The sequence below is a fragment of the Macaca thibetana genome, chromosome 6, assembly GCF_024542745.1.
Source record: "Macaca thibetana thibetana isolate TM-01 chromosome 6, ASM2454274v1, whole genome shotgun sequence".
NCBI classification, from domain to species: Eukaryota; Metazoa; Chordata; class Mammalia; order Primates; family Cercopithecidae; genus Macaca; species Macaca thibetana.
The window spans coordinates 112,936,936-112,964,233 of record NC_065583.1 but is presented as its reverse complement, the minus strand read 5'-3'; the positions used below and the strand labels follow the sequence as shown (position 1 = coordinate 112,964,233).

At 38.7% G+C, this 27,298-nt stretch overlaps 1 protein-coding gene across 7 annotated transcripts in view; it reads left to right on the top strand.

Annotated features, from left to right (window-relative positions):
- MAST4 (microtubule associated serine/threonine kinase family member 4) overlaps positions 1-27,298 on the top strand; it is a 575,926-nt gene that overhangs the window by 176,215 nt on the left and 372,413 nt on the right. For all 7 annotated transcript variants that reach the window (XM_050794438.1, XM_050794437.1, XM_050794435.1 and 4 more), the window contains exon 3: positions 11,881-12,005. In XM_050794438.1, the coding sequence (XP_050650395.1) occupies positions 11,881-12,005 (125 nt within the window). The remainder of the gene's footprint in view (positions 1-11,880; positions 12,006-27,298) is intronic.

Below are 27,298 nucleotides of genomic sequence, written 5' to 3'. Positions count from 1 at the left end.
ACTCTGTACATGTGCACCCACACATAGCAGTGGGTGTTGTGAAGGGGGAAGGTAAGGGTAGTAGCCTTCCTGGTTGGCACCATTGGCATTGAATCCTACTTGTGGATTCCATTCCAGTGGTGCCAGAATGGGTAAAAGCATCCTGGAGGGGGACCTGAACTATCACTGAGCACAAATTGTGTGTTCAGTTTTGTGCTGGGCACTTTAATATGTGTTACCTACTATCATCATCATTAGAGATAAGGAAATCGAAGCTCAGAGAGGTCAAGTTGTTTATCCGGGGCTCTCTAGCTACTAAATGGTGAAAGGAGGATGCAAACTGATATCTGACTGCTTTTCCATTCTGCACTCCTGAGTCCACCTGGTGGATGGAACAAGAACCAGGTATGCTCCAAGTTCCCAGTGCTGGAGAGAATTTGATCTGATCTGAAGACGACAAGGAGGAGGACCGTTGCCAGGAGGAGCTGTTTAACAGTGAAAAGTAGAGTGGATAAAAAGTAATAATTTAGTTTGGACCTTTTGTCAGATGGTATGATAGGTTCTTTGTTTACATTCTAAATTAGTTCTCATCACCTCATAAGATTGGTATCATCATCATTGTACAGCATGTTTATGGTAACTGAGACTTAGAAGGTTAAGCCTATCCAAAGTCACATGGTGGATATATGATAGTAGTCAGGGTTTGATTTTAGGATTTAAACCTCATGCCTGGGACCTTTGGTGATAGACTTGAAATCAACAGTTTGATTTTACAAGGTTAGAAATGAAGGGTCTTTCAAGGATCTGGAGGGGCAGTGAACACATTTAGATGGAGTGAAATCTTAGGGTTGCACTGACTGGATTGAGAAGTCACAGTGTGATGCAGAGGAGGAAGAGATGACTCTTATTCATTTGATTATTATTTTAAAGAGGGCCAGGTACTGGTCCTCAGGGAGGTTTTAGAAAGGTGTAGATAAGGCAGCTGGGGAGAGGGAGGACGGAGAGGAAGACAGAAGAGGGAGCTGACAAGTAGTTTAACAGCTGTTCCACATATCCACAAAATGACTCTGAGAAAAAATGGTTCTATTTATTTGCCGTTTCCTTCCATATATCTTGCCAGCAGCATTCATCAATATCTGTCATTTCCCAGGGGGGTTAGACATGTCTAGCAATTCATTCTACTGAATTATATTTCAATACGTGAATTGAGGGAGACCAGATTGCAGATGTTAACACTGACCTCTGCCCAGCATTGCATAGACACTGCCATCACCCACCTCTTTGGGTGCCCTCACTCAGGCAGACATTCATTCTAAGCAACGCTGCTTGATGTCAGAATCTTGTTACCATGTTCTCATTAGTGTAGGCTCTATTTAATACTTCTTTAAAAATCAATTTTAGTTGTCACATTAGTCTTTGGTCTCTGCAACTGGAGTTTGGGGCCAAACCATTATTTATTTTTTGATAAGAATTTTAAATCCAGAAAAATGCCACCTGAAGGACAACTGCCTTGGTGGTCTGGGTAAAACAGGCAGTTGGTGGCCAGGGCCGGGCCTCATTGCAGAATGGGAGAATTTGCTGGGTGTTGGTAAGCCCAAAGGCAGTGATATGCTTGTAATAATAGAAACATTATAGCTTGCCAAGCTTTATCGCATGTATTAATTTGGTTCTAATATCTGCCCTTATTAGAATTTGACTGAGTGATAATCTTGGTAGATAAGAAGAAATATTGTTTTTTTTTTTTTAGGAACAAGTTAAGGGAAAGTAAAAGAAAGGTCAAATATATTTCTCTTTAAGTCTGACTTTAATGTGTTTCCATTTAAAAATAAACTATGTGTTAGCATTTTTGCTCTTTTATCATATCATGGCAAGAGTAACAGGCTGGCTATCTATGATTGAGGGTGAAAAGATGACTTTATCTTTGAATCACCTTGCCATATTACCCACACCAAAAATTATTCTGAACACTGCAGCTCTGGTTCACAGTGGCAGTGGCAGCTTGAGTTTCTGCTCCATAGCCTCATGGTTTGTTCAAAGACTTTGATTTCTGTATTGTAGACATGTATGTTCTATCGTTTTTCACCTGTCCCTAGTTCTCTCACAGCATGGAATTGGGCTTTTTAGTGACTCCTTAAAACATTTGTCAGGTACTTAGTCTGTCCGGGCTTGCCTGAAAGAAAAACTTCTGATACCCGTACCCCTTGCTAGGAGCTTCCTTTCACAGTGATGCTCTGACTTGCTCACCAGGCAAATTTTATAGTTAGCAATGTGGTGTTGGCATTCTATGTTAAGTATGGAATGCTGGTGATAATATTCTAAAAAGTGAAATTGGGCATCTCTGGTGGATTTGAGTCTTGTGGAAAAACAGTTTAGCAAAAAAATTTGAGTCTTACAATCTTGATTAAGACGTTGATGCCCTCTTGGCATCACCCTACTCCCAGTACCAGCCTTCCAAAAGACTTGCAGGTGCTCTTGGTCCAGCTTTCAGTTTCCTTGTCAGTTGGAGATCATTGGTCAGTAGTCAGTGATGTCTTTAAGCACTTAGAGTCAAGGCTCTGCTTTGGACTTCCCTTGTGTGAGTGAACACACAGCACTTTTTTTTTTTTTTTAAAGCTAGAATAGCAGTTCAATATAGGAGTCAGTGAACTTCTGCACTTTCTGGTCACAGATCTGTTGGTTTCTCAAATTGTATTCATTTATGCCATTAAGAAGAGTGATTTAGCAGCATTGTTGATGCTGTCTAGGTACGGTCATTCTTTTGCAGTGAGGACAAGAAATTGGAAGTCAGTCACCCATGTGAGTGGAAGATGAAGGGAACCATGTCTCTGTTGTGGGAGCACAGCTGAAGATGAATAAGGGAAGCTGTAATTGCCTGTGAGGATGACAGTCATGACGATGAGGGAACAAATGTTTAGGAGTGAGCAATGGGGCAGAGAAGAAGAATCTTTTGATGGCAATGGAATTAGGGTGATGGCTGCTGAGTCATGAATTCTGCCCAGATTTAGACAGTGACTCTTTGCGGTCTTTGCCCCTTCTTCATTTCTTAAGTTTGACAGGTTCTTTAAAAGCTCATTTCCTCTAACGTAAAATGATTGGGAGGGCTTATGTTATAAAGTATAATTTGCAAAAGCAGGTGGTGGTATAGTTAATGTGGATACATCCTTTTGGACAACAAAAAGGATCCCCTTATTTTTTCCTCTATAAGGTACAGTGGTATTGGCCAAGCAAGGGATTAGGGGGCAGGTTAAACACTGTGGTTATATATATATATATATATATATATATATAAATTTACCATTTAACTATTTTTACATGTATAATTTAATGGCATCAAGTACAACCATCAGCACTCTCCATCTCTAGAATATTTTCATCATCCCAAACTGAAACCTTGTACCCATTAAACAGGAACTCCCCATTCCTCACTCCCACCAGCCCCTGTAAACCACTGTTATATACTTTCTGTGAAAGAATGCATTTGATTATTCTGGATACTTCACATAAATGGAATCATACTGTGTTCAGAATTGGTTCCTTCTGGTAGTTTCTTGGTCTCGCTGACTTCAAGAAGGAAGCCGCGGACCTTCGCGGTGAGTGTTACAGCTCTTAAAGATGGTGTGTCCGGAGTTTGTTCCTTCAGATGTGTCCAGAGTTTCTTCCTTCCGGTGGGTTCGTGGTCTGGCTGACTTCAAGAATGAAGCTGCCGACCTTCGTGGCGAGGTTACAACTCTTAAAGGGGGTGTGGACCCAAAGAGTGAGCAGCAGCAAGATTTATTGTGAAGAGAGAAAGAACAAAGCTTCCAGTGTGGAAGGGGACCCCAGTCGGTTGCTGCCGCTGGCTTGGGTGGCCACTTTTTATTCCCTTATTTGGCCCCGCTTGTGTTCTGCTGATTGGTCCGTTTTACAGAGCACTGATTGGCCCATTTTACAGAGTGCTGATTGGTGCGTTTACAATCCTTTAGACACAGAGTGCTGATTTGGTGCGTTTTTACAGAGTGCTGATTGGTGCACTTACAATCCTTTAACTAGATGCAGAGCACTGATTGGTGCATTTACAATCCTCTAGCTAGACAGAAAAGTTCTCCAAGTCCCCACTAAACCCAGGAAGTCCAGCTGGCTTCACCTCTCAATACAATGTCTGACCTTTTGTGACTGGTTTATTTCTTTCAGCATGTCTCCAAGGTTCATCCATGTTGTAACACAAGTCAGAGTTACCTTCCTTTTTGAGGCTGAGTAATATTCCATTGATATATATATGTGTGTGTGTGTGTGTGTGTGTGTGTATATATATGTGTGTGTGTGTGTGTGTGTATATATATATATAACATTTTGTTTATCCATTCATCCCTCAATGAATACTTGAGTTGTTTCCTCCTTTTGGCTATTGTGACTAATGCTGCTATGAATATGGGAGTACAGATATCTATTTGAGCCCCTACTTTTACTTCCTTTGTGTATTACCCAGAAGTGAGATTAAGCAAGAGAGATTTTACTAGATACAAGGGAAGGTAAAATGGTGAGAATGTCCCTCCTTCCAGGTTAGTGGTGGGTGTGAACTTTCTGGCAGCTGCTTTGAGAGCTTCAGTAGAAATGTCTAGGCAAAGAAAGGCTGTTAGCCAAAACCTATTAACCTATATACCTGTAAAGATATAGGATGAGAGAACAATGTTTGGCAACAGAGCCTGTGCCCTGTCTGCCTGCTCATGGCACCAATTCAGTGCCAGCTTGCCATTGTTCTTTTTGTTTCTATTCCCTTAACTTCTGCAGTGCTACCCCTGTTCTTCCTGCCTTCCTTTTATAGCCGTCCTTAAAATCTCCCCAAAACCCTTGATAGCAATATCTGGGCCACTTCAGCTTCCCCTTTTCACGGTTGGTACCTTAGAGGGATGTACACATTTTTTTCAGAGTTCTCCTGTATGATTGAGAACCAGAGATCATATCAAGAGAGAGCTTTGTTATGTAGTTACTAGGTCTTATTTTCTCTTTGATGTCCTGCTTGTAGTCCAAGAAAAATAACCTAAAATGTAAGACTATGGACTGGCTAATAAATATATGTTGCACTTCAGGTGATACGGAACTTTTTTAATGGAAGCTTTCAAATCTAGTCAGGTACCATTATTCCCCAGTGATAAAGTATGGTATGGCCATTCTGCTAAAATTATTGCAGACTTGGTATTTTTCTACTTCAGAGGGATACTTTCAGCTTTGGGGTGCTTTGAAAGCATGTATCGTGGCTGGGCACAGTGGCTAACACCTGTAACACTCCCAGCATTTTGGGAGACCGAGGTGGGTGGATCACTTGAGGTCAGGAGTTCGAAGCCAGCCTGGCCAACATGGTGAAACCCTGTCTCTACTAAAAATACAAAAATTAGGCAGGCCTGGTGGTGGGCACCTGTAGTCCTAGCTACTCGGGAGGCTGAGGTAGGAAAATCGCTTGAACTGGGGAGGTGGAGGTTGTAGTGAGCCGAGATCGTGCCACTGTACTCCAGCCTGGGGGACAAGAGTGAGACTTTGTCTCAAAAAAAAAAAAAAAAAAAGAAAAGAAAAGAAAACACATTCCAGGAGAGGTAATATGTAGGCTTGATAGAGCCAAGGCATGATCTGAGTCTAGATTCAGTAATGTATTTATTTTAATATACATATAACCATACAAGGCTACAGAACTTTCCACTCTGTTAACTAGGGGCCCTGTGGCTCAAACAGCAAAAATAACCAGTACAAAAAGTCCATTCAAACAACCCACACCTCTGTGGTTGAGATTTGACAAGCTCTTGTATCAATCTGTCCAACTGAATCCAGCTTTAATACAGACTTTTATTTATTGCCTCTAAATTTCTAGTCATGCCAGTAGAAAACATTTGATACATGTTTCAATAAGCATAGTAGAATTTTAGAAACATTTTCCCAAAGAACACAGAGCTAATCCAGCTCCAGTTGTAACAACAAGTTCAATTTGGTATTAAAATAGAGCAACCAGATTGCTAGGCAAGCTCACCTCTCTTACGACAAATTAGAAATGGTATTATCCATTAATTTCCACCCTGTGCAGCTGAATAATGCCATTGACAGATGCTAATTTTCTTAAATTGTAGGCAGCAAATGATGCATGAATACGACAGCAACACACTTTTTAGAGGCTCTTGATAGTCATCAAAAAGTGAATTTATGTAAAGTTCGATGTAATCACTATCAACTATGGTATCATGTTAGTGCCTTCTAATGACTGTCTTAAATCCATCTGTTGTCCTCTTTTCTCTATTAACACTAATGGGGGTCTAGGCAGGAATAAAATATCCCATGTGTTGTATTAACAGACCGTCCAATTTATAACATTCATATGATTCCTCAGGACAAGACCTATGCAAATAACGACATCTAAAATCTTACCCATCATTGCATTATAAGCATTTCATTCTATATGTATATAAGTGCTTCCTAATCTTTTCCAGTGGTTTAACAAAATTTTATTTCTGCTCACTTTATAATTTAATGTGTGTTGGGTAGCTCTTGGTGTTTCTTATTTTTTAAGCTTATATTTATTGAGTGTTCATTCTACATTTTCTATTTTTAGATTTTACAACAGCCCTAAAGTTTGGCTCTGTTCTACGCAGGAACCTGAGGTTTAGAGAAATTCATGTTATAAGTGATGGGAATTTAGAACAGGAACTCAGCAGTCTGACATTAAAGTCAACCATGACTAGAGCAATTAATTTTTTTACCATTACTGGCAAAAATCTTTCTGTCCTGTTGGATTTGAAGAAGGTGTTATATAAAAATATGGGCTAAGGACAGATCAGTTATTGGATGTCAAAATCTTGTCTTTTGGGTTAGGCTGTTGAGGTAACAAAGGAATTGAAGGCACACCTTTGGTCTTGTTACCAAGATTGGACTTAAACGAGATAGCCATAAATGTACATAATGTTAAATTGAGTGATTTCAGAGAAGGACGAGATGGTATACATGCTTGTTCTCAGTGGTCTCTGCTTGCTTTACAGTATCCTGTGAGATGTAACAAAACTGCAGTATTCAAAGCATGGCTCAGAGTGTGCGGAGAGAAAGGGCATGGCTCAGGTGTTCCTTTCTTAGTGTTCCCCAGCACTGGGTGCTGGTTCTGGATTCTGTTCAGAGTCCAGCTTCTCATTGAACCATGCTTAGTCTCATTGAGCCAGGGTCCTAGCTTATGAATTTCCTGTACTGAGGCCTTACCTGGGAGTTATGCCTGCTTTTGTTTCGCCCTCTCACTGGCAGAGAGAGAGAGCCTTTCCCAGTCCCTGTTGCTGTGACTTTGATGTTGAGATTCCTCATGGTACCTCTCTGCTACCATTCCCCATCAAATCTCTCCCCTGGCTCCTTGCTTTTCAACCTAGGACCTAGGAGTCCTCCACGATCACCCAGACCTCTGGGGTCCCTGACCTGGGCCATAGGAACTACCATCTTGAGGAGTTGAGGGAAGATGCTCCTAGCTAGTTTGCCATGCAAGAATACAAAATGCATTTTTTTTTGCTATGAATTATTAAAAGTAATATTATAAAATATGTACAGAAATTAATAGAGAATAATTCTATACAACTCTGTATACCTATCAGCCAGCTTTATCAAAGCTTAGTATTTGCTACATTCTCCAGATACATTAAAAAATTTCATATTAAATTTATTAAAACCACAAGTCAAAAACTTAATTCCTCATTTACACTTTTAAGTTGAAGTAGCAAACCCTATTATTCCCTGCTGGTAATTTTTAAAACAATAAAATATTACAGATCCAAAATACTCCTCCCTGCACCCACCCCTCATTTTCTCTGCCACAGATGGCTACAATTCTGAATTTGCTGTTTATCACTTACAAGAAGAAATATTATTTGTTTCAATATCTTTCAATATGATTCTTTTGTGTGTGTGTGACCTGGCCTAAGTACCCAGTTACCGTGTTTTATTCTGTTGCTATGGTGGTGGTGGAGGATGCAGGTCTTATGATAATATGAAGTGTGATAGTATATTGACTGCTTTTCCATGTCCTAGGTCGAGTGACTAAGTGTATTATCTCCTTTAATCTTATCTACCATTTTGTAAGTTATTATCCCCCTTTTAGAGATGGGAATATTGGGGGCTTGGAATTAAATAAGTTGCTCAACTGCATGTGACTGTAAAAACTGGGTTGCAGACTATGCAAGGTGGCTCATGCCTGTAATCCCAGCACTTTGGGAGGCTGAGGCGGGCGGATTGCTTGAGGCCAGGAGGCGGAGGTTGCAGTGAGCCAAGATTGTGCCATTGTACAACATGGTAAAACCCTGTCTCTGCTAGAAACAAAAATTATCTGGGCATGGTGGTGCGTGCCTGTAATCCTATCTACTCGGGAGGCTGAGGCAGGAGAACTGCTTGAACCTGGGAGGTGGAGGTTGCAGTGAGCCGAGACTGCACCATTGTACTCCAGCCTGAGTGAAATAGACCCTGTCTCAAAAAACAAAACAAAACAAAAAACCCTAGGTTGCAGACCCATTTGTGCCTGATTCCAAGCCTGTGGTTTGAATCACTCTGCTCCCATCTTTCCAGGTGCTTTTCTCTCTTAATATATGTTATTTTTGTATAAATATAGAATCATTCTATTTTAATTTATAACTTGTTCTTCACCGAAGCATATGTGATGAATATTTTCCTGGAGTAGATTGGGCTTTGGAGTCAGAATCCTGATTTTTGCCCATTTGTGTAGCTGTATCCCCTTGCCTAGTTATGTACCTCTCTGGGTTTAAACTGGAGATAATAGTACCTATCCCATATGATTGTTAGGATGTGGCAGTGCCTGGTATATAATAAGGCCTCAATGTATTTTAGCTATTATGTTATACTTGTAAAGGAAATTTAAGAAAATTATCTGTTCAGTGGTTTTCTTCCTGTTGAGACTTCACTAATTATTGTTCTAATAGTATGGTTTCCCTGCCTTTCAGTCAACAAACATTTATTGAACATTTACTAAGTGCCAGGCCCTATAACAGGTACTGGGGATACAGAAAAGAATAAACTTATTTCCTCACATCAGGGGAATTATATAGAGACAGTCTAATAATTATTTCTTGTCTTGTATTGTTATTATTATTATTTTATTTGTTGAGATGGGGTCTCACTCTGTCACCCAGGCTGGAGTGCAGTGGTGTGATCTTGGCTCACTGCAACCTCCACCTCCTAGGCTCAAGCTGTCCTCCCATCTCAGCTTCCTGAATAGCTGGGACCACAGATTTGGCTACCACACCTGGCTAACTGTTTAATTTTTTGTAGAGATGGGGCCTCACTATGTTGCCCAGGTTGGTCTTGAACCCTTAGGCTCAAGGGAACTGCTCACCTCAGCCTTCCAAAGTGTTGGTATTACAGGCATGAGCCACTGCACCCAGCCTAATAATTATTTTCTACTAAAGGAAAAAAAGATTTGTTGAATTCTTCACTGAATAAAAATACTTTGCCTTTAATTTTTTCTATTTTACATTAAATTCTCCCAAGTTTTTTTTTTTTTTTTTTAAATCTACCCTCAGTTTTCTTTAACATGAAGCATATGGAGGCAGAACAACAGTGAGGCTATAGTGGGTTCTCTCCATCATGTAAACCTTGGCATCATATAGCTTCTGTACCTCTTATCATTCCCTTTCCAAAACATGAACAAAGAAATGCAAATAAACTACAAATAAATAAATACAAATAAAATATAGAAAATGACATAGGAGGGAGAAAAAAATGGATTCAGATTATTAGAGGTTTATATATTTTTAACAAGTGAGCCCTTCAAATACTGAGTGATTTCTGTATTAAAGAAACCATTTATCCCTGTAATATTAATGCAACATTCCTAAATGCAATCTATAGTTTTCCTGCTCTTCCTCATTAATTACCTGCTTTTGGGCCTACAGGGGACCTGTTTCTCAAAGCCATTCTTAGTTCAGCTTTTAGTTCACATTTTGAAATAAGGCAAGGAAAAAATTAAAATTCTAGACATCAAATGCAGCATACCTTGTCCAAAAATATGTCTGAATGTTTTCGAGATGGTGATCAGAACCACAGAGGTTCACTATCACGGAATCTTCAATGATAGTGTTTAAATTAATTGACATTTGCTGCATTTATTTGCTTGGAAAAGGTCAATCTATTATGTGGAGTTGGCAGGAAGCAGGTGACAAAAATCAGTATCACATTTTGTTTTTGTAAGAATATATAGGTTGTAGAAAGAAAGTCTAGAGGAAAAATCACTAAATTGTTGATCGTGGTTTTCTTTGGTGTGATGATAGGTAATTTTTGTTCCTTTGTATATATTTGCATTTTCTTCTTGTGAATGAAAAGCTCATCCCAAATAAAGAGGATACGTTTCATTTTTACTGCTGTTATGGCTAAATAGTTAACATTTACTGAGTACTGTACTTACAAACTGTACTTACAAATTTCTCTAATGCCCTCAATAACTACATAGTCAATTCTATCGCCCCCATTTTAGAGATGGAAAAAACCAAGTCCAAGAGAGACTAAGTTTCCCAGTGTCATTCGGCTACAGAGCAGGATTTCAAAAGAAGATCTAATTTATCTCCAGAGTCTGTGCTTTCACTCTATAATAAAAGAGTGGAAAAGCAATTTTGGCAAAAGAAGCCATTTTTTCCTCTGCAACTAAAATACAAATTTTTGAAAGCACTTGGCTTAAATAAAGCAATGGACTTCTTCACATGGACAATTGATGGGAGATGCCCCTAGCTCCTGTGCTTTGACAGTGCTGGTAGTTAGCATGTACAGTAATGGTAAACTAGTTAATATACTACGATCGTTATTAACCAGTGCAATATGCTTGTGGGATGCATGCCTGAGGGAAGAATGAGGAACAGATGTTACCTGTGCTACAGGGCCACCAGCTATGCATGCTGTAATCCCTCATGATTCTGGAGAGGAATGAGGCTGGAGTCCCCAACACATGGCCCTCAAATGAGATTCTCTGTGTGGTCTGCCATCTTGTCATTGTCTGTTTTTATGGAAGAAAATGTCTACAAGCCCTTTCATCGTTTAGTAAATATTTATTGAGCAGCTATTATGGCCAGTAATTATGCTAATATTGGGGCAAAACAGATGAAAATTGAACGCAGTCTCGACTTTTACTGACCTTTATTGCTATGTGAATATTCATGTCCATCCTAACTTTCCTGAAGTCAAAAACCATTTCTTGTGTGTTAATATTAGTCAAGTCCATGCACCAAGGAAGTAACACAGTGTGAATTGGTTCAGCTGTTTGACTTTTAAAAACATATATGTATATATTAGAGTTCAAGGTTGATGGAAATTGCTCAGTGTACCTAGACTGACATTGATGTCCTGATTTATGCAAATAGATATGATTATGTATCCCACAGACAAGGTTGGATGGCCACCTGCACTTCAGAGAAAAAGGGCTGGGGGAGAGGCACCAGCCCCATTTCATCTTGAAAGAATTCTGCTTCCTTTTGTTGGTCATGATCTCCACTTTGTAGATTATTTTATAATTGAGTCCTAGATCACTTTCCATATTAGATTTTTTCAAAAAACACTTACAAATGCACACGCTTGCTTCTGTGATGCTAAGAATGCTTTGTGTACTTATACATATTCTCAACGCATTCCCTTGGTATAGGCAGATGGAAAAAAAAACACCTCATCCTACCTTGATGAGGCTACACTCATGCAGGAGATGATGTTGGAGGTTAGGGCCAGACCCTGCCACTGGATCTCCTGACTGAATTAGAACACGTTTTCCCAGGTTGCTATTAACAAATGTTATTACTGGGTATGGCAGAAGTAATACAGAACAAGGTTGGCCAGGAATAGACACCCAACCCTCACCCCCATTGCAATAAGACTACTGCCGTCTGCCTGTCACTTACATTTTCTTCTCTTTAACTCCAACAGGGAGATACCTCCTTCCAAACCCGGTGGCGGGACAGGCCTGGCCGGCCTCTGCGGAGACGTCCAACCTCGTGCGCATGCGCAGCCAGGCTCTGGGCCAGTCGGCGCCCTCGCTCACCGCCAGCCTGGTGAGTGTCCGCGGGCGCCGGTGGAGGCTGCTCTAGCTCACCACCTCCCTGGGGACAATTTAAGTTAATTGAGTTTAACTATATTTAAACGTACCCACATGTGACGTTAAGCACAGATTTGGCAATGTGAAATTCCTTGCTTTCAATGTGCTAATTTCTACGCCTGTACCCGGTTTGGAGGATTTCTCTCAATTTTGGCCTCATCTCTACCCTTCTCCCAAAAGAAATGAAAGTATTTCTAGGCCTTTTTGTAGCTTTTTATTTGGAAATAATATAAAACTTATGGAAAAGTTGCAAGAATAAGAAAAATTCTTAGAATACCAGTTTATCCTTTATCTAGATTTGACTAATTAACGCCTTGCCAAATTAGCTTCTTAATTTCCTTTCTCTTTGTGTGTATGTGTATGTATGTGTGTATATGTACATACACACATGATTTTTGAGCTATTTGAGAGTGCATAATCTATATATCATAGACCTTTCTTATCATGGTTATCAACTGGAGTAAATTTATGACTGATACAATCCAGTTATCTACTCTGTCACCTGTATTTCAGTTTTATCAATTGGCTCATTAATGTCCTTTATAGCATTTTCCTTCTTCCAGTGTAGGATCCAGTCTAGGGTCATGTGTTGCATGAAATTGTCCCTCTCTTTAGTCCCCAAACATCTGGGATGTTTACACAGCCTTTGTCTTTTATGACATTTGACATTTTTGAAGAATTGTTTAATGGCTTATTTTTAAGGGAATATTTCTCGTATTTGTTTGCTCTCTCCTCATGGTGAGATTCAGGGTTTTACATTCCAGGCAAGAATACGACACTGGTGATGTCATGTCCTCTTAAGGAATGAGCTCTGGAGGCCCATCACATCCATCTGCCCCTCTCTGTGATGTTAATTGTGATCATCCAGTCAAAGTGTTGCCTGATTTCTCTCTGTAGTTACCACTTTCTCTCTCCCAATCTATGAGGGAGGTACTTTTAAGCAATGCAGATACGCTTTTCATCAAAATTTCCCCAAGAATCCATAGGTGATTCTTGCCTGGATCACTCTTTTCTGTGTTTGAAAATGGTGATTTTTCCAACTTCAGCACTCTCCATAAATACATGTGTATTTGTTAGCAGCATGGACTCACACATTTCTATTTTTTCCCCAGTGTAGACCTTTATATTTAACATGCTTATTAGATTTTTTTTTTTTTTTTGTGCTGGTGGCCCTTTCCTAGTTTTGGCCTTTGATTCAACTTAGAAGTCTGTACAAGTTACTTTTGCATGGCTGGTAGGGTTGTATGATATGGAAATAGATTTTTAAACATTTTTTATTGATGAAGATGCAAATGATATATAAATCAACATATTGTGTCTTCTAATTTTATGCATTGGTAATAAATTATGTTGGATATTTGGAAATAATGCAGTAATGGATAGAGATTTTGTTCAGGTCTAGCCTCTAGTCCTGCTTTTGCCATTAGATAGCTGTATAAACTTGGACAAGTCCGTCTCTCAAATTCTCTCACCTCATTTGTACCTGTAAGGTGAAAAGAGGCACTAAACAGTCTATAAAGTCCCTTTCTTCTCTAGAATTCCCTGATTCTTCTTTCAGAATAATTTTGAATGTGTGAAATAATTATTTTTAAAGAAATTTCTTTCAGGATAGTTTATGACTTCAAAATTGACTAAACCAAAATTCATCTTTTTTCTCTCATGAAAATACTGGGACTTTTAATTCATTTTTATTTTCATTTTTAGGGACAAATCTTGCTTTTTTGCCCAGGCTGGAATACAGTGGCGCCATCATAGCTCACTGCCACCTCAAACTCCTGGGCCAAGGGATCCTCCTGCCTCAGCCTCCTGATTAGCTGGGACTACAGGCGCGTGCTACTGTGCCTGACTGGGGCTTATTTTTAAAAGATACAATTAACGTGATGGTAGAGAGCATTTTCCTCCATCCTACCCCTAAGTCCAAAGGGACTTTTTCTCCTTAGGGAATTTTATTAAAAGCTTATTTTACTCTGATTATTTACTTTTTAAGGAAAGAGGAAAATACTTCACAATTCATGATTTTTTTTTGACAGAAGTGCTTTCTTAGCCACTGCAACTTTATTCTTCACACCTAAATAGTAATCCTGTATGTTTATTGTCAAGTCAATCATTGTGATTCAAACAACACTGTCACAAATATGTGACAGTGATAATATGTCTTAAGTAATATATCTTCTTTTTGTTTGTTTGTTTGTTTTTTGAGACGGAGTTCTCTCTTGGTGCCCAGGCTGGAGTGCAGTGGCGCAATCTTGGCTCACATTCAGGCAGTTCTCCTGCCTCAGCCCCCGAGTAGCTGGGATTACAGAAGTGTACCACCATGCCTGACTAATTTTTGCATTTTTAGTAGAGACGGCGTTTTGCCATGTTGGCCAGGCTGGTCATGAACTTCTGATCTCAGGTGATACTCCTGCCATGGCTTCCCAAGGTGCTGGGATTACAGGCATTAGCCACCATGTCCAGCCATTCTTAAGTAATATATCTTTTTACTAATACTAATGGTCACATACCAAGAAACAGAAACTGACTTATTCATTGATGAAATGCATGTCACGTGACCTAAGATATTTGGGAAGAGGATGCAATAAGAACTATCAGTAGAAAACATGAGAAGAGTACCTCCCAAAATCTATCAGATGATATTGTTATCAAGGAATCACTTAAATTATTAGCTTGTTTACCTGCAGGTTTTTGTGTTTATAGTGTTTGCTTAATATAACACTGGGGAAAATGCTGAAATACCATGTAGAAAAACCTTATAATAGTACCTGGCATATAACAAGTCACAAATGTTAGCCATATTATCATTTCTGTTGTTGTTATTATATTGTAGGTAAGCTTGGGCACAGAAGCCAGAATGTGATTAGTCATTTACTACTAGATAGTGAAGATTTAAAATTTAACCCTTATCTTTCCCTTCAGAGAGTTCATTAGTTCCTAATTGTAGTCTATGGAAAACTACTTGCCCCTCACCTTCTGCTGTATTAAGAGCAGCAGCCAGAGAAGAGCTGCCAGATGGACGACCATCTTGATTTCCTTATTACTCTGCTGCCATGTGCCCAGATTTCGATGCCCTATCACTTATGTTGACATGTCACTCGAGTACATGTTAGTGACCTTTTCTGCTTTTGGTACCCCTTGTCAAACCACACAGTTAAAGGGGCATTAAAGTTGATCTGTTTTGTTTCTGCCTCATTTAGATTGGATTATATCAAAAGTTCTCTGCCAATTACAGCTAATAGATCTGAGAGAGAATTGTGCTGAAGAGGTGGGCATGTACACCTTGTAGAATTTTGTTCTTTGTGTTTATGCCAAATATCTCTCTGCTAGACTGCAAGCCCCTTGAGAGCAGAATTCTTGTCTGATTTTTACTTTTTACTTTTCACTGCTCTCAGCACAAGGCCTTGCACATAGAAGGTGTTCAATAAATAATGTTGAAGGAACAAATAATTATTTATGGAAAAGCGACATTTTTTTTTAGTTGCAAAGTGAGCATGATGGTGTGATTCTTCATGCTGTAATGGGTGGCCTAATAAGATCATCCATCTAAAATCTCTATAGCTTTGCTATTCAGTGTGCATCTTACAATTGTGATTGGCCTTAAAGCCCATGTTCCAGGCTAATCCCATTTAGTGTCACATCAGCCGCTCAAAAAAATATGGTGACAAAATTCGTGAAGAGATTATTAGTGTCTGCATTCAAGGAAATTTCATTAATCTGCTTTTAAGCAATCATCTAGTCACATTTGTTTATATATTTTGTTGATTCATTGACTAAATTGAAGTGATATGTGTGTTCAAGTATGGTGGGGACTGGAAAAACAAGGAACCAAATTGGCTTATGTCCAGATGATAGCATTACACTCGATATAACAGTTCCATGCCCAGTTGCAACAACATACATTTCAGAAAAGTATAGGCCCTCAACGTGAGAAGTATTAATATGTTAGTAAGATATAAATGAAGGCCCTGAGGTTTGGTAGGTATGAATTTTAGTAAATGCATGACCTTTAGTGATTTAAATGCCATAGGCAAGCTTGAAGGTATTGCTAACTACCTTCTCAAGGAAGAGATTAATTCCTAGCCTGAAGTATCTAGTTTTCCTTGGCAATGCTAAATGTAGTTGTGTTCCCTTTCCCAGACACATTGGGCATTTCAGATAAATGGCATGTTGCCAATTCATCCTAAGTAGCCTGGTAGCTGGCAGAATACATGCTCAGCCAGTGTCCGCCTGCTGGGACACCAGCCGGGAGTTCTGATGAAGTGTCAGATGTATACTTCATATACATTAATCTGAAGAGGGGAAAACTCATTTTCCCATTTGCTTCCTCCATCTTTCTGTCCCTCCCCACACACATGGGTAGTTTATCACAGAAGTCATAGTCGTCAAAAGCTGGGGGATTTATACAGATGCTGCTTTCTGGCAAGAAAGATGGAAATTTCAGGAGGCAAAAGCAGGACCAGTGGCAACTTATTTCTTTGTAGGAAAATAAGGTTGTAAGCCTTGATGCTGGAAGTTTAAAATGGCTTCTGTGGCCATCACCAGAAATATTCACTCCATTTGTACTTGGAAGTAATAGATAGATGGCAGAAGCATCATGAACATTAGTTTCCGGTATTTTTCTCCAGTTTTCTGTTTGGTTGGAATCCTGTGCCTCATCTTTTTTGTGTGAAGGTTTCATTCACATTGTTCCCATTGAGGTCTTCCTTGGCCATCCTGTTTCAAACTGTTCCCTATATTGCTTGCCACGTATTTCATTTCCTTCATTCATTTTTCTCCATAGCTTATCACTGTCCAGTATACCATATCGTTTGCTTATTTTATTATATATCTCTTACTACCCTAATGTAAATTTCATGAAGGCAGAGATAATTCTGTTTTCCCAGCTGTCTCCTCAGTGCCTAGAATAGTGCCTGGCACATAGTAGGGTGCTCAGTGAACTTGTTGAATGCATAAACATATGTTTCTTTTCTGTACATTTTCAGTGCTATAGAACAGACTCTTGTATATTTATGGTTTTGTTTTTAATCTGTGATCAGTTTCTTGCTTACATTATGTAGCCTTTCCAAGAAGCTCTTCTTCAAGCCAGAGAGAAATTAGTTATGGAAACCTTATTCAGGAATTAAGCTGTAATCATTTAGTTAGAAAATGAGAATGAAAGGGAAAAGCAGAGTGGTTGAGAGCATGGGCTGCCTGAGCTCAACTCCAGCTTCTACCATTTATTAGCCTCAGTTAGGGCTAACTGTGTGGACTTCAGTTTCTTCCTTTGTGAAGTGGGACTAATGGTTGTAATAACCACATAAGGTTATTGTGACAATTAAATGAATTAACTCTTGTGCGGTACTTTGCATAGTGCCTGTTACTCAAGAAATGCTGTCATCGATGTTCTTGGGGTTGGTAGAAAAAGTGTTTCTTGGAGGTTGTGAGGTAGCTTTAGGTGGGATGGTATTATCCAGAAGGGAAGAAAACAAGCACTTTTCCCGTAGATCAATTGAATTGAGGTAGGAATTTAACCTTTTTGTCCTTACTTGCATGATGTGGGAGTAGCTTGTTTCTTTTTTTCTTATCTTTACTCAAAATGTGCCAACCAAACTGAAAAATATCTTTGTAGAATCCTTAACATTTTTGAAGGGACAAGGTGCTTTCAAATGCTATATTTTAACTTTTAAATATTAGGTTAAGTGGCATAATTTTGTTTCTTCAGTGGCTGTCTTTTGACATCGTATACATTTATTTTAATGGAGAAATTATATTTCATGATGTTCTATAAATATTAAAACCAAACTATTTAAACTGTAATATATTCAGAGAGCCTTGATGAATATTCATCTTTTCCATTTGCAAAAAAAAAAAATGCATTATAAGAAGTCAGGGAAAATTTACTAAATGTATGCAAAAGTGTATTTTTCCTTTTTAATTCATTCAGAATGTAGAGACATAATGTCAGCATTTATTTAGGGTGCAGACTTTATTTGCAGTCGTTTAATATTATATCAATACTTCATTAGCCTTATAGCTCAAAAACAAAAACCTGATCCGAAGTCCAATTAGTTAACTCTGAGAGAGTATCTGTTAAATGTTGATGTAGGAACAATTTGAATGCCCTTGAATAAATTGCTTAACCAAAGTTGTAGAATTCATCTATGAATTAACATTTCTCTATTGCTGTCATGACTCAATTTAAAGGCTGCATAATATTCCAATATATGGATTTATCATAATTTACTAATCTGTTCCCTTTAGGTTATTTCCAAGTTTTTCCTACTGCAAATAATGGTGATGAGTAGATGTAAAATAAGTCCTTATTCACCTCTAATGATTTCTTCAGGTAGATTCTTGGGGTGGGATTACTGGGGCAAAGAATATAAGCATTGTTGACATTCTCCATAGTCCTTGCTAAGCTGTTTTCTAGGAATGCCATACAAATTTATACTTTTAGATTGGTAAAGTGCATCTCACTATACCCTGGTCAGCAGTCAATACTGTTATCTTTAAAACTTTGTTGGTTTGGTTATAAAATTATTCTTTTAAATTTATGCTTTAGTGAAATTTATATGGTTATTGGACCTGTTGAACTCTTGTGCTAAAGCCAGTAGATAAAGCGAATGTGAAATTAGGGTTATCTGTGCTGCCTCCTGTAACATCTTTCTTTTATTCCCTAAATCAGCTTACCAAACCAACTGTTGGTAACCTGTATTGCTCTTGGGATACAGGAACTGCTGAGTGTGATTACAGTGTGTGTAGCTGAAGGCATTATTCCACAGCTCAGAATTTTTTTCATCTGGAAAGTAGTAATCTCAATTGTGAAATAGTGCCTTCAGCTGTGGACATTATAATCAGAGTCTCTGGAGTGCTTGTATTCCAGGAGTAATACATCTCATAGTTATTACCCTCTGAGCTAGGTTCTGTTTATAGTGAAGGGATGAATTTTCATAACTCAGTGCTGAAATAGCGGTGGGGAGCCCTGAGCAGATTATTATAGGACAGGCCTAATCCATGAAGATCCATCTCATTATAGGCTCACCTGGGCCCATCCACCGAGTAGCTGTTTTAACATGAGTCCGTAAATCAAAGATCAGCTTACAATGAAGTCTGAAATCCTCTCTGTAATCCAACTACTGTCTCTGTGAAAAGATACTGTAAATGTGTGTTCTTATTGTAAACACGGCTGGGTGCCCAATGGGTAATGAGCAGGCATGTGAAGGGCATTGCGATTTGGTCTATGAAATATGTAGTGAAGACCTACATATTTGGGGGAGAAGTTTGTTTTTCCTAAAATGAAATTCCACTCAGAGCAGTCACTTAAAATGTCCACATGTCTTAGTTTTTTTCTTCTTTTCATTTTGCAGAGGTTAAAAAATGTTCATTACCTTCTTTAGGTATTGTCCTTCCTAGAAAGGATTGGGCACCAGCTGGAGCAGCTCTCTAAGTGGGTCTCTGCGTGGGTTTGCCTGGACAGACCAGTCAAGTGTGACTTCTTGTTATCAAAGGCCCATTTGACAGCCAGTGAGGCGAACGGTGCCCATATACATTATGTGGGTTTTAAAGAATAGAAACACATGCCCTCTTTTAATTATTTACCATCACAGAGGGGAGAAAAATTTGGAACAGCAGTACTACACATATATGTACAGAGACTTCTATGTGTTGGAGATTATTTATTACCTGTTTACCCACTTAGGTCAGCTTGTCCACCAAGCATAAAGAGATGATCCATAGGGTGGTAAATGCCTGCACCTAGCTGTCCTATTCCTTACTGTATCTGTAGCACCAAGGGCAGTGCCTGGTCTGTACTTAGTACTTAGAAAATAGTTGTTTATGAAAGGAGCACTGAAGAGATGTTAATTCTGTTTCTGTCATTTTTGGAGGTTCCTGGTGCCCAGACTAGCTGAACGGTCAGGCTGTTCAGGGTTTTACTGGTTTCCATGTTTGAAGAAACGATTAAAATAATGTGGCAAAGCAGTGACGGCCACTGTTATGGAAATGCTCACTGGTGTGGACAGGTTCCCCTCTGGTGGACTGCTGAGGTGGCACAGCTTGTCCTTTCTGGCATCCTATTTCCTCCCATGGCAAAATACCAGCATTGACCTGTTTGCTGTCTTATTCTCAAAAGAAACCAAGAAACCCATAATAATTAGCTGTGCCAGGCGCCGTGGCTCACGCCTGTAATCCCAGCACTTTGGGAGGCCGAGGCGGGCGGATCACAAGGTCAGGAGATCGAGACCACGGTGAAACCCTGTCTCTACTAAAAATACACACACACACACACACACACACACAAAATTAGCGGGGCGCGGTGGCGGGCACCTGTAGTCCCAGCTACTCAGGAGGCTGAAGCAGGAGAATGGCTTGAATCCGGGAGGCGGAGCTTGCAGTGAGGCGAGATCGCGCCACTGCACTCCAGCCTGGGCGACAGAGCGAGACTCCGTCTCAAAAAATAATAATAATAATAATTAGCGGTTTGTTGGAGGAAAGGTATTGGGATGTAGCATTTCCTGTCTTGGGAAAAAATGGAAAATTATCCTTTTACTTCAGAGGCTTCTTAGGAAATTCCTGGTTATTGTGACTCTGGGAAAACATGCCTCAATATGTTTCCTACTTTGCTTTTTCTAGATATAGTTTTGTGGTTAGTATAATGAGTAGTAGTGGTAATTATACTTATTCCTGGTTCATTGGCACCTGAAGCTTCAATCTACTCTGGGATTCTGAATCAGTGTATTCCCCAGGATGCTTATTGATCATTTAATTGGCTATTAATGGATTCCCTCTTATCTGACTAGTATGAAAAGCTGCATGACACGTGGTCTTGCTTTTAAGGAGCCTATAAACTAGTTGGAAGAAGACTTCTGGGAAATCCGAGATCAAGGTAGAAGATAACAACATGCTGGAGAGTTCGGCCATGAGAATTCACAGAAGCAGAAGAATGACTTGACCTGCAGGTGTCTGGGAAAACTTTGCAACTTGAACTGAGTGTTAAACATTGAGTAGGTTTTGGTTAGGCAAGCTTCAAGGCCAAGTGGAAATTGTATACAGTGTGATGGGGAGGGGGAGTGGTAGGTAAAGGTAGACAGTGCAGTGGACAATAATGTTTCTTCCTAATGTGATATTTCTAGGATAGCTGAGAAGGCAGAGGAACCACCTGAAAACTCAGAGGCTCATGGATATCAGTGATGAAATGAGTTCCGACTTAATCTGCACCCTAGAATACCACCACCACCACTCATGGTCGTGCCATATAAGGTGGATGGTGAGCCTTCACTTTCCTAAGTTAAGCGAGTGTCTTCAATTTAGGAATTCTCCAAAGTGGAAAGCATGGTATTTTCTGGTACTTTAGCCAAAAGGAAGTAAGTCTGTGCATTTGTTAGATTCAGTGGCTACATATTCATCATGGCCTACTGGATTGTGAGATCTTTGTGATCTGACACTGGTAATTTGTTTTTAAGTGTAATGTGGAGCAGTGTGGTAATGTCCAACTTAGCTACTTGGGATCTACTAAATCTTTTATAGTTCACGGTACATCAGCTTCCATTAAAAAAAAAAGTCTTCAACAATGAGTGCTAAGTAGTGGCAAGCATTTTTACAAACAATATGTAGAGGCATAAAGCCCTTGCTCAAGTTTTGATAATTCTGACCCCATACCTAGGACTGGTTGTCATTCCAAGCCCTAGTGCTGCTTCAGGTTTGTTTCCTCAGATCCCAGACTTCTGTTCCTTCTGTCTGTCATTTACTTATTTGTCTCTGTATCTTTCTTTCCAAGATGATCCACCAACAAAACTTGAATTCTTCTCTGGATGGTGTATATTCTAGATAGTCTATGAATTGAAGGTACATTACTGTTTTCACAGTAGAATTCTGTATTTACTGAGTAATAATTGGGTTCTAGTATGTCATGGATGAATATGTAACCCCAAGAAAACAGGGGCATACATTTGTCTTTCTTTTCACAAGAATTAATGCCTTTTCTAGTACTCTTAAGTAGGAAGTATCTCTTCATTGCCTGTAACCAACTTGTTTTTCTTTAATTAGAGATGCCTTCTGCTTTGTTTATAAGGGTGCTTCATTAGGTTTGTATGGGTATTTCTTTCCTTGTTTGTCTGTATAAGTGTAAGTTGGCATTTTTTCCCCCTTTGGTCCCTAAATACAGTGATGAAGTTTAGCTTTATAAATATGTTGAACAAGTGATACTTTGTACCCCCTTTTTGTAAAGCTGTGATTTAAAAGTCATTAATTAAACTTAAAAAAAAAAACTCTGAGTGTTGTTCCTGTTTTCTGGATACATTCATCTCCTTGACAGATTCACACGATGGAGGGTTGAGGTTTCTCATCTTTAAGGGCTTCTGGAGTTTGTCAGAATAATGGGGGGTAGTGAACCACCTGCCATTCATTCCTCCGACCTCGGACTCCTCTTCCCAACCTCTTGCTTATTCCAGAAAGAAAACTCTTCTCTACACAACTCTCTTCTCTGCCTAGACAATACCTGTTTGTACTTTAGCGTATGCACTGCCTCTTCCTTGCCCTCTTTACCCACCCTCACCCCAACCCAGGGTACATGACCCTCCTTGGAATAGTGCATATCGGAACCAAAGCAATTATTATATAAATAGGTAGGACTGGAAGCATCTCTTCCTGCCTTCTCCCCCTTTTCTCATCGTCCCCAGAATGGCCTGAATGCCTAAAGAGCCCAAGAAAATGAGCTGCAGCTGTTGAAGATGCGAATCTAGGGTATTTCCTTGGGTGGGCTCTTTTAAATGACACCAGATGAAATATCATGGACTTATATTTGGTTGTGCCCATAGCACCTCTGTGTTTTAATTGAACTTTGATAGCTCTGCTTTTGAATATGAACCCTGTTATTGGAGAATTTCGTGGATGGAACAGATAGACCTTGGCTCACCCCTTTCCCATTGTCCAGAGAGATCATGCTTTGCTGTGGCTCTAACCTCAACTGTGATCAGTTGTGTAAGTACTTGATTTAGAATTTAATTGTTATAGGCAGTTTAGAGTAATGTTTAAGAGCATGGGCTCCAGTGCCTGGCTGCCTGGGTTGGAGTCTTGACCTTACTACTTACTGGATCTGTGACCTTGACCAGAGAATATAACCTTCCTGTGCATCTGGAAAATGGGAATATTAATAGTACCTATCTCATGTCATTGTTACTGGAGTCAAGTGAGATCATACAACTGAGGATATCCACTTGGAACACATAAGAACACAAAAAATATTAACTATTATTGTCATCTCAGACAAGAGGAGCTGATGTATTATTAGATTATGGAATTTAAGTTTCATTAAATGTACATCCAAAGTTTATGATTTATAGAACTGATTAAGCTAGCCTTGTGACGATAAGCTTTTCTATTATTCTTTTCAGATAACTGCAGATCTGCCATGTTTTCTGCGGGATGACTTGTCAGACATGAGGCTTGTTTGAAATTAGAAGTTATGGAGGAAGGATAATATAACATTTTTGACATGAGTAGACTTTAAGAGATGATGCCTTTAAAAGAAGGCATTCTTTCAGTTGCATTTTGGTAGATGGGATAAATAAAATGGGTGCAGATACACCATGGAATATTATGCAGCCATAGCAATGAACAAGATCATGTCCTTTGCAGGAATATGGATGGAGCTGGAGACCATTATCCTCAGCAAATTATCGCAGGAACAGAAAACCAAATACCGCATGTTCTAACATATAAGTGGGAGCTAAATGATGAGAACACGTGGGCACAAAGTGGGGAACACCAGACACTGGGGCCTGTTTGAGGGTGGAGGGTGGGAGAAGGGAGAGGATCAGGAAAAAGAACTAATGGGTGTACTAGGCTTAATACCTGGATGATGAAATAATCTGTACAACAAACCCCCATGACACAGGTTTACCTATGTAACCTGCGTTTGTACCCCTGAACTTAAAAGTTAAAAAACACTAAATAAATAAATTTTAAAAAAGGCAACTAGAAAAAAGAAACCCAACTCATTTCTTTTCATTCTTGTCATTGGATTACACAGAAGATTACAGAAAAGATCAGGATCCTGCTCTTCATGAATTTTCTTTTGGTATAAAAAATATGACTTGTGGGTGTTCACCATATACAACAAAAATGTGACTTGAACAGATGTCTTGCTTTCTTTTGAATTAACATTTTGTATACTACTATCATACTACCTGTATATTTGGACCTTTAGAATATTAACAGTTTTTTACTGAAAGTATTATTAATATTCCCATCTTTTTTTGCCTTTGCCAAATTTGGCTATCATTTGCCCAGGTGTAACAAAGTTAGAAGATGCCTGTTGGGCCTCTAACATTTTTTCTGGCTCAGCCCATCAGTAAAAACATTTTTTAGTAAGCATCCCTAATATGTAAATGTATTTTAAAGTGATTGTTATGTGCTTAGAGGAGGTACTGAAAGTATTTTTACAGGCCTGTGTATCTCCACTAGGAAACCGTTAGAGAGGACATTTACTGTAGAATTTCAGAAGGGACCTGGGGCAAATTCGGTTGCCACTATCATCGAGAGGATTGGAGAATCCTGGGGTAGGTGATAGGGAGGTTAGGGTGTACTTGGAGTGTTTGCAGCTGTGACTGTCCGCCAACCTGTAAGGAAGTGTGTTAGCTATCAGTACTGGTACATACCAGCTATCAGCTTGAATATCAACATATGAAATGTTCTAAAACCAATAAAAAGAGATGTTAAAAAATGAAAAATGATGTTCTAATATTTGTTTTCTAAACCCCAGTTAATTATATTGTGCACCACGATGTTTAGACCCCTGGAATAAACCACAAGATCTGCTTTTTAAATCATCTGGAATAGAGCTTTACTGATTAAAAAGAGTTTTAAATATTCAGTGAGGCTGCCTGTCTTTTCTTTTTGGAAAGGTTTATTTTATTTTTAAGTGGAAAAAATAGCAGATCTTTGTTACAGATGTCATTAACTGCCACTAAATTGACACAAGTGTTGACAGCTATTGTGAGAACTATTTCAAAGCTAATTATGTTAATTAGAATGTAACATACCAGAAATTGCATGTATTCAAACATCATACCATCACTTTTTGTGTTTTCTTTTCCAGATGTAAGACATTCATTTGTTGCTTGAAAAGCTGCAGAATTATAACTAAGATAACAAATAATTGTCAGCAAATAAAATTGGTTCCGTAGAGATATACTCTAATTGGTTAGCTATGTAAAAGACAGAAACAAATGTTAGCATGTTAAGAATATAAATTAGGAACATTGCTTATGAAATCCTTAGTTTTGGGCTTTTCATTTAAATAAGCCCTCTTATTGCTCAATTAATATTATCGTTTGGTTTATGACCCTTAAAAATATATTCCCTTTCAGCATTTCTTGGGGTTCTAATTTAGCTTTCTTATACATGTTAGACGATTTGCAATTTAGATTTTAATTTGATTTCTATTCTTTCAAATACCATTTTTCTTGTATTTCATTTTTATTTAAAGCATGATTCTCTCTGTATTCATGGAAGCTGGGCATAAACAAATTGCTAGAAAAATCAAGCTATTAAGTGAGCTGAGAACATAAAACATTTAAATAGGAATTTCATATAACTAAACTAAGTATTTGAGAGCCCAACCAGAGAATTGTGGCTCTTTGAAAACAAACTTTAGGGGACTTAGTGTTCCTAGTCTACCCTCTGTTACAGTTCTTTTTTTAAAAAATGCATTTCTATTGTCGACTTTAAATCTTTGTCACTTCTTGCATATGTAAAGGGTTAAATGTGTCTCTGCTTAATGACTTGGGGGCCATATCTGTCAGAAGACTGAGTTTTGGTCTTTTAGGTCTTTAGAGTTTTGAGTCTGTTTTTATCTATCGAGAGTCTTAGCGTGAATCTCTCTCTTCTAATTTGGGAGTATGGGGGATTGTTTTGCTTTTCCAGTTGTGATCCTCATAAATCACCCTAACACTTTCAGTGTCATGACCTTAATTCTCTAGGACATGCAATATACCTTTCCCAATTAAGCGGACTCATGGTTTGGCTCAAGAGTGATATTCTCAGAACGGAAGAGCACTTCTTCTTGGCCCCTCTGAGAATGACCACTGTGTAACTCTGCTTACCTATTCTGGGTTCTGCCTACGTTTCTGCTAAGATTTGTATTCAGTGTTTTGGAGGCTGCTCTCATCCTTAGCATATAGGCTCTTTGCTTTGCTTTATTAACTGTTCTTCAAAACATAGCAGATGATGAAAAAGACTGGTACGTTTGAGGCTGAGAAACTTAGTACTGAATTCTAGTACTGACACATCTTGGCTCTGTAATTTTGGATATCTGTCCTTTAACCTCGTGAGGCCTGAGGGTGTCCATTAGTAAAACAGGAATGATTAACCTGGCAACATTGTTGTAACAATTGAAGGACATAATTCATATCAGAGCCGATTGCTAAGTATTGGGTGTATTTCTCTATATACATGAGTCTGTTTCTGGACTCCATTTTGTAGTTGGTCAATCCATCTGTCCCTGTGCCAATGTCACACTTTTTTAATTACTGTAACCTTTAACAAGCTTAAATAACTGGTCAAGAAAGTTCCCTCATGCCATGGTTGTTCTTCAAGAGCGTTGGCTGTTTTTGGCAGGTTTATCTTCTGTTTAAATTTGCTCATGAAATTCTGTAAGCTGATTGAGATTTTGATTAAAATTACATTAAATGTGTAGATCAATTTGGGGAAATTGACATTTTTATTATGCTGACTTTTACTATTCTAGAGCATGGTATATTGCTCTGTTTACTTAGGACTTTAATGTTTTTCAATAAGGTTTTATTTTTTACAGAAAGAAGTTGTACATCCGTTGTTAGATTTATTCTTTGTAACCTTAATATCCTTTAAAAATAAACATTCTAGCTGTTTGCTAATGTATGGGAATTCAGTTGGCTTTATTAAATGAAGATTACTAATTTATAATGATTCTTATCTGTAGATTTGAAGGGGGGTAATTTTGCATATAATAATCTGCAAGTAATAAAAGCTGTGCGTTTTCCTTTTCCAATCTTTGTAGCTTTTCTTTCTTTTTTCTTATTTTCATTAATTAGGACTTCCAGGATTAAGTTGAATAGACGTGGTGATACTACACATCCTTGTCTTAATCATAAAGAGAATGCTTTCCACATTGCATACTAAGTATGATAAATGCTATGGGCTTTTTTTTTTTTTTAAATCTCTGTATCAGGTGAAGAATACCCCTTTTCTTGTTTCTTAAATTTTTCTTTTGCTATTAAGTGCTTTTGTTACATT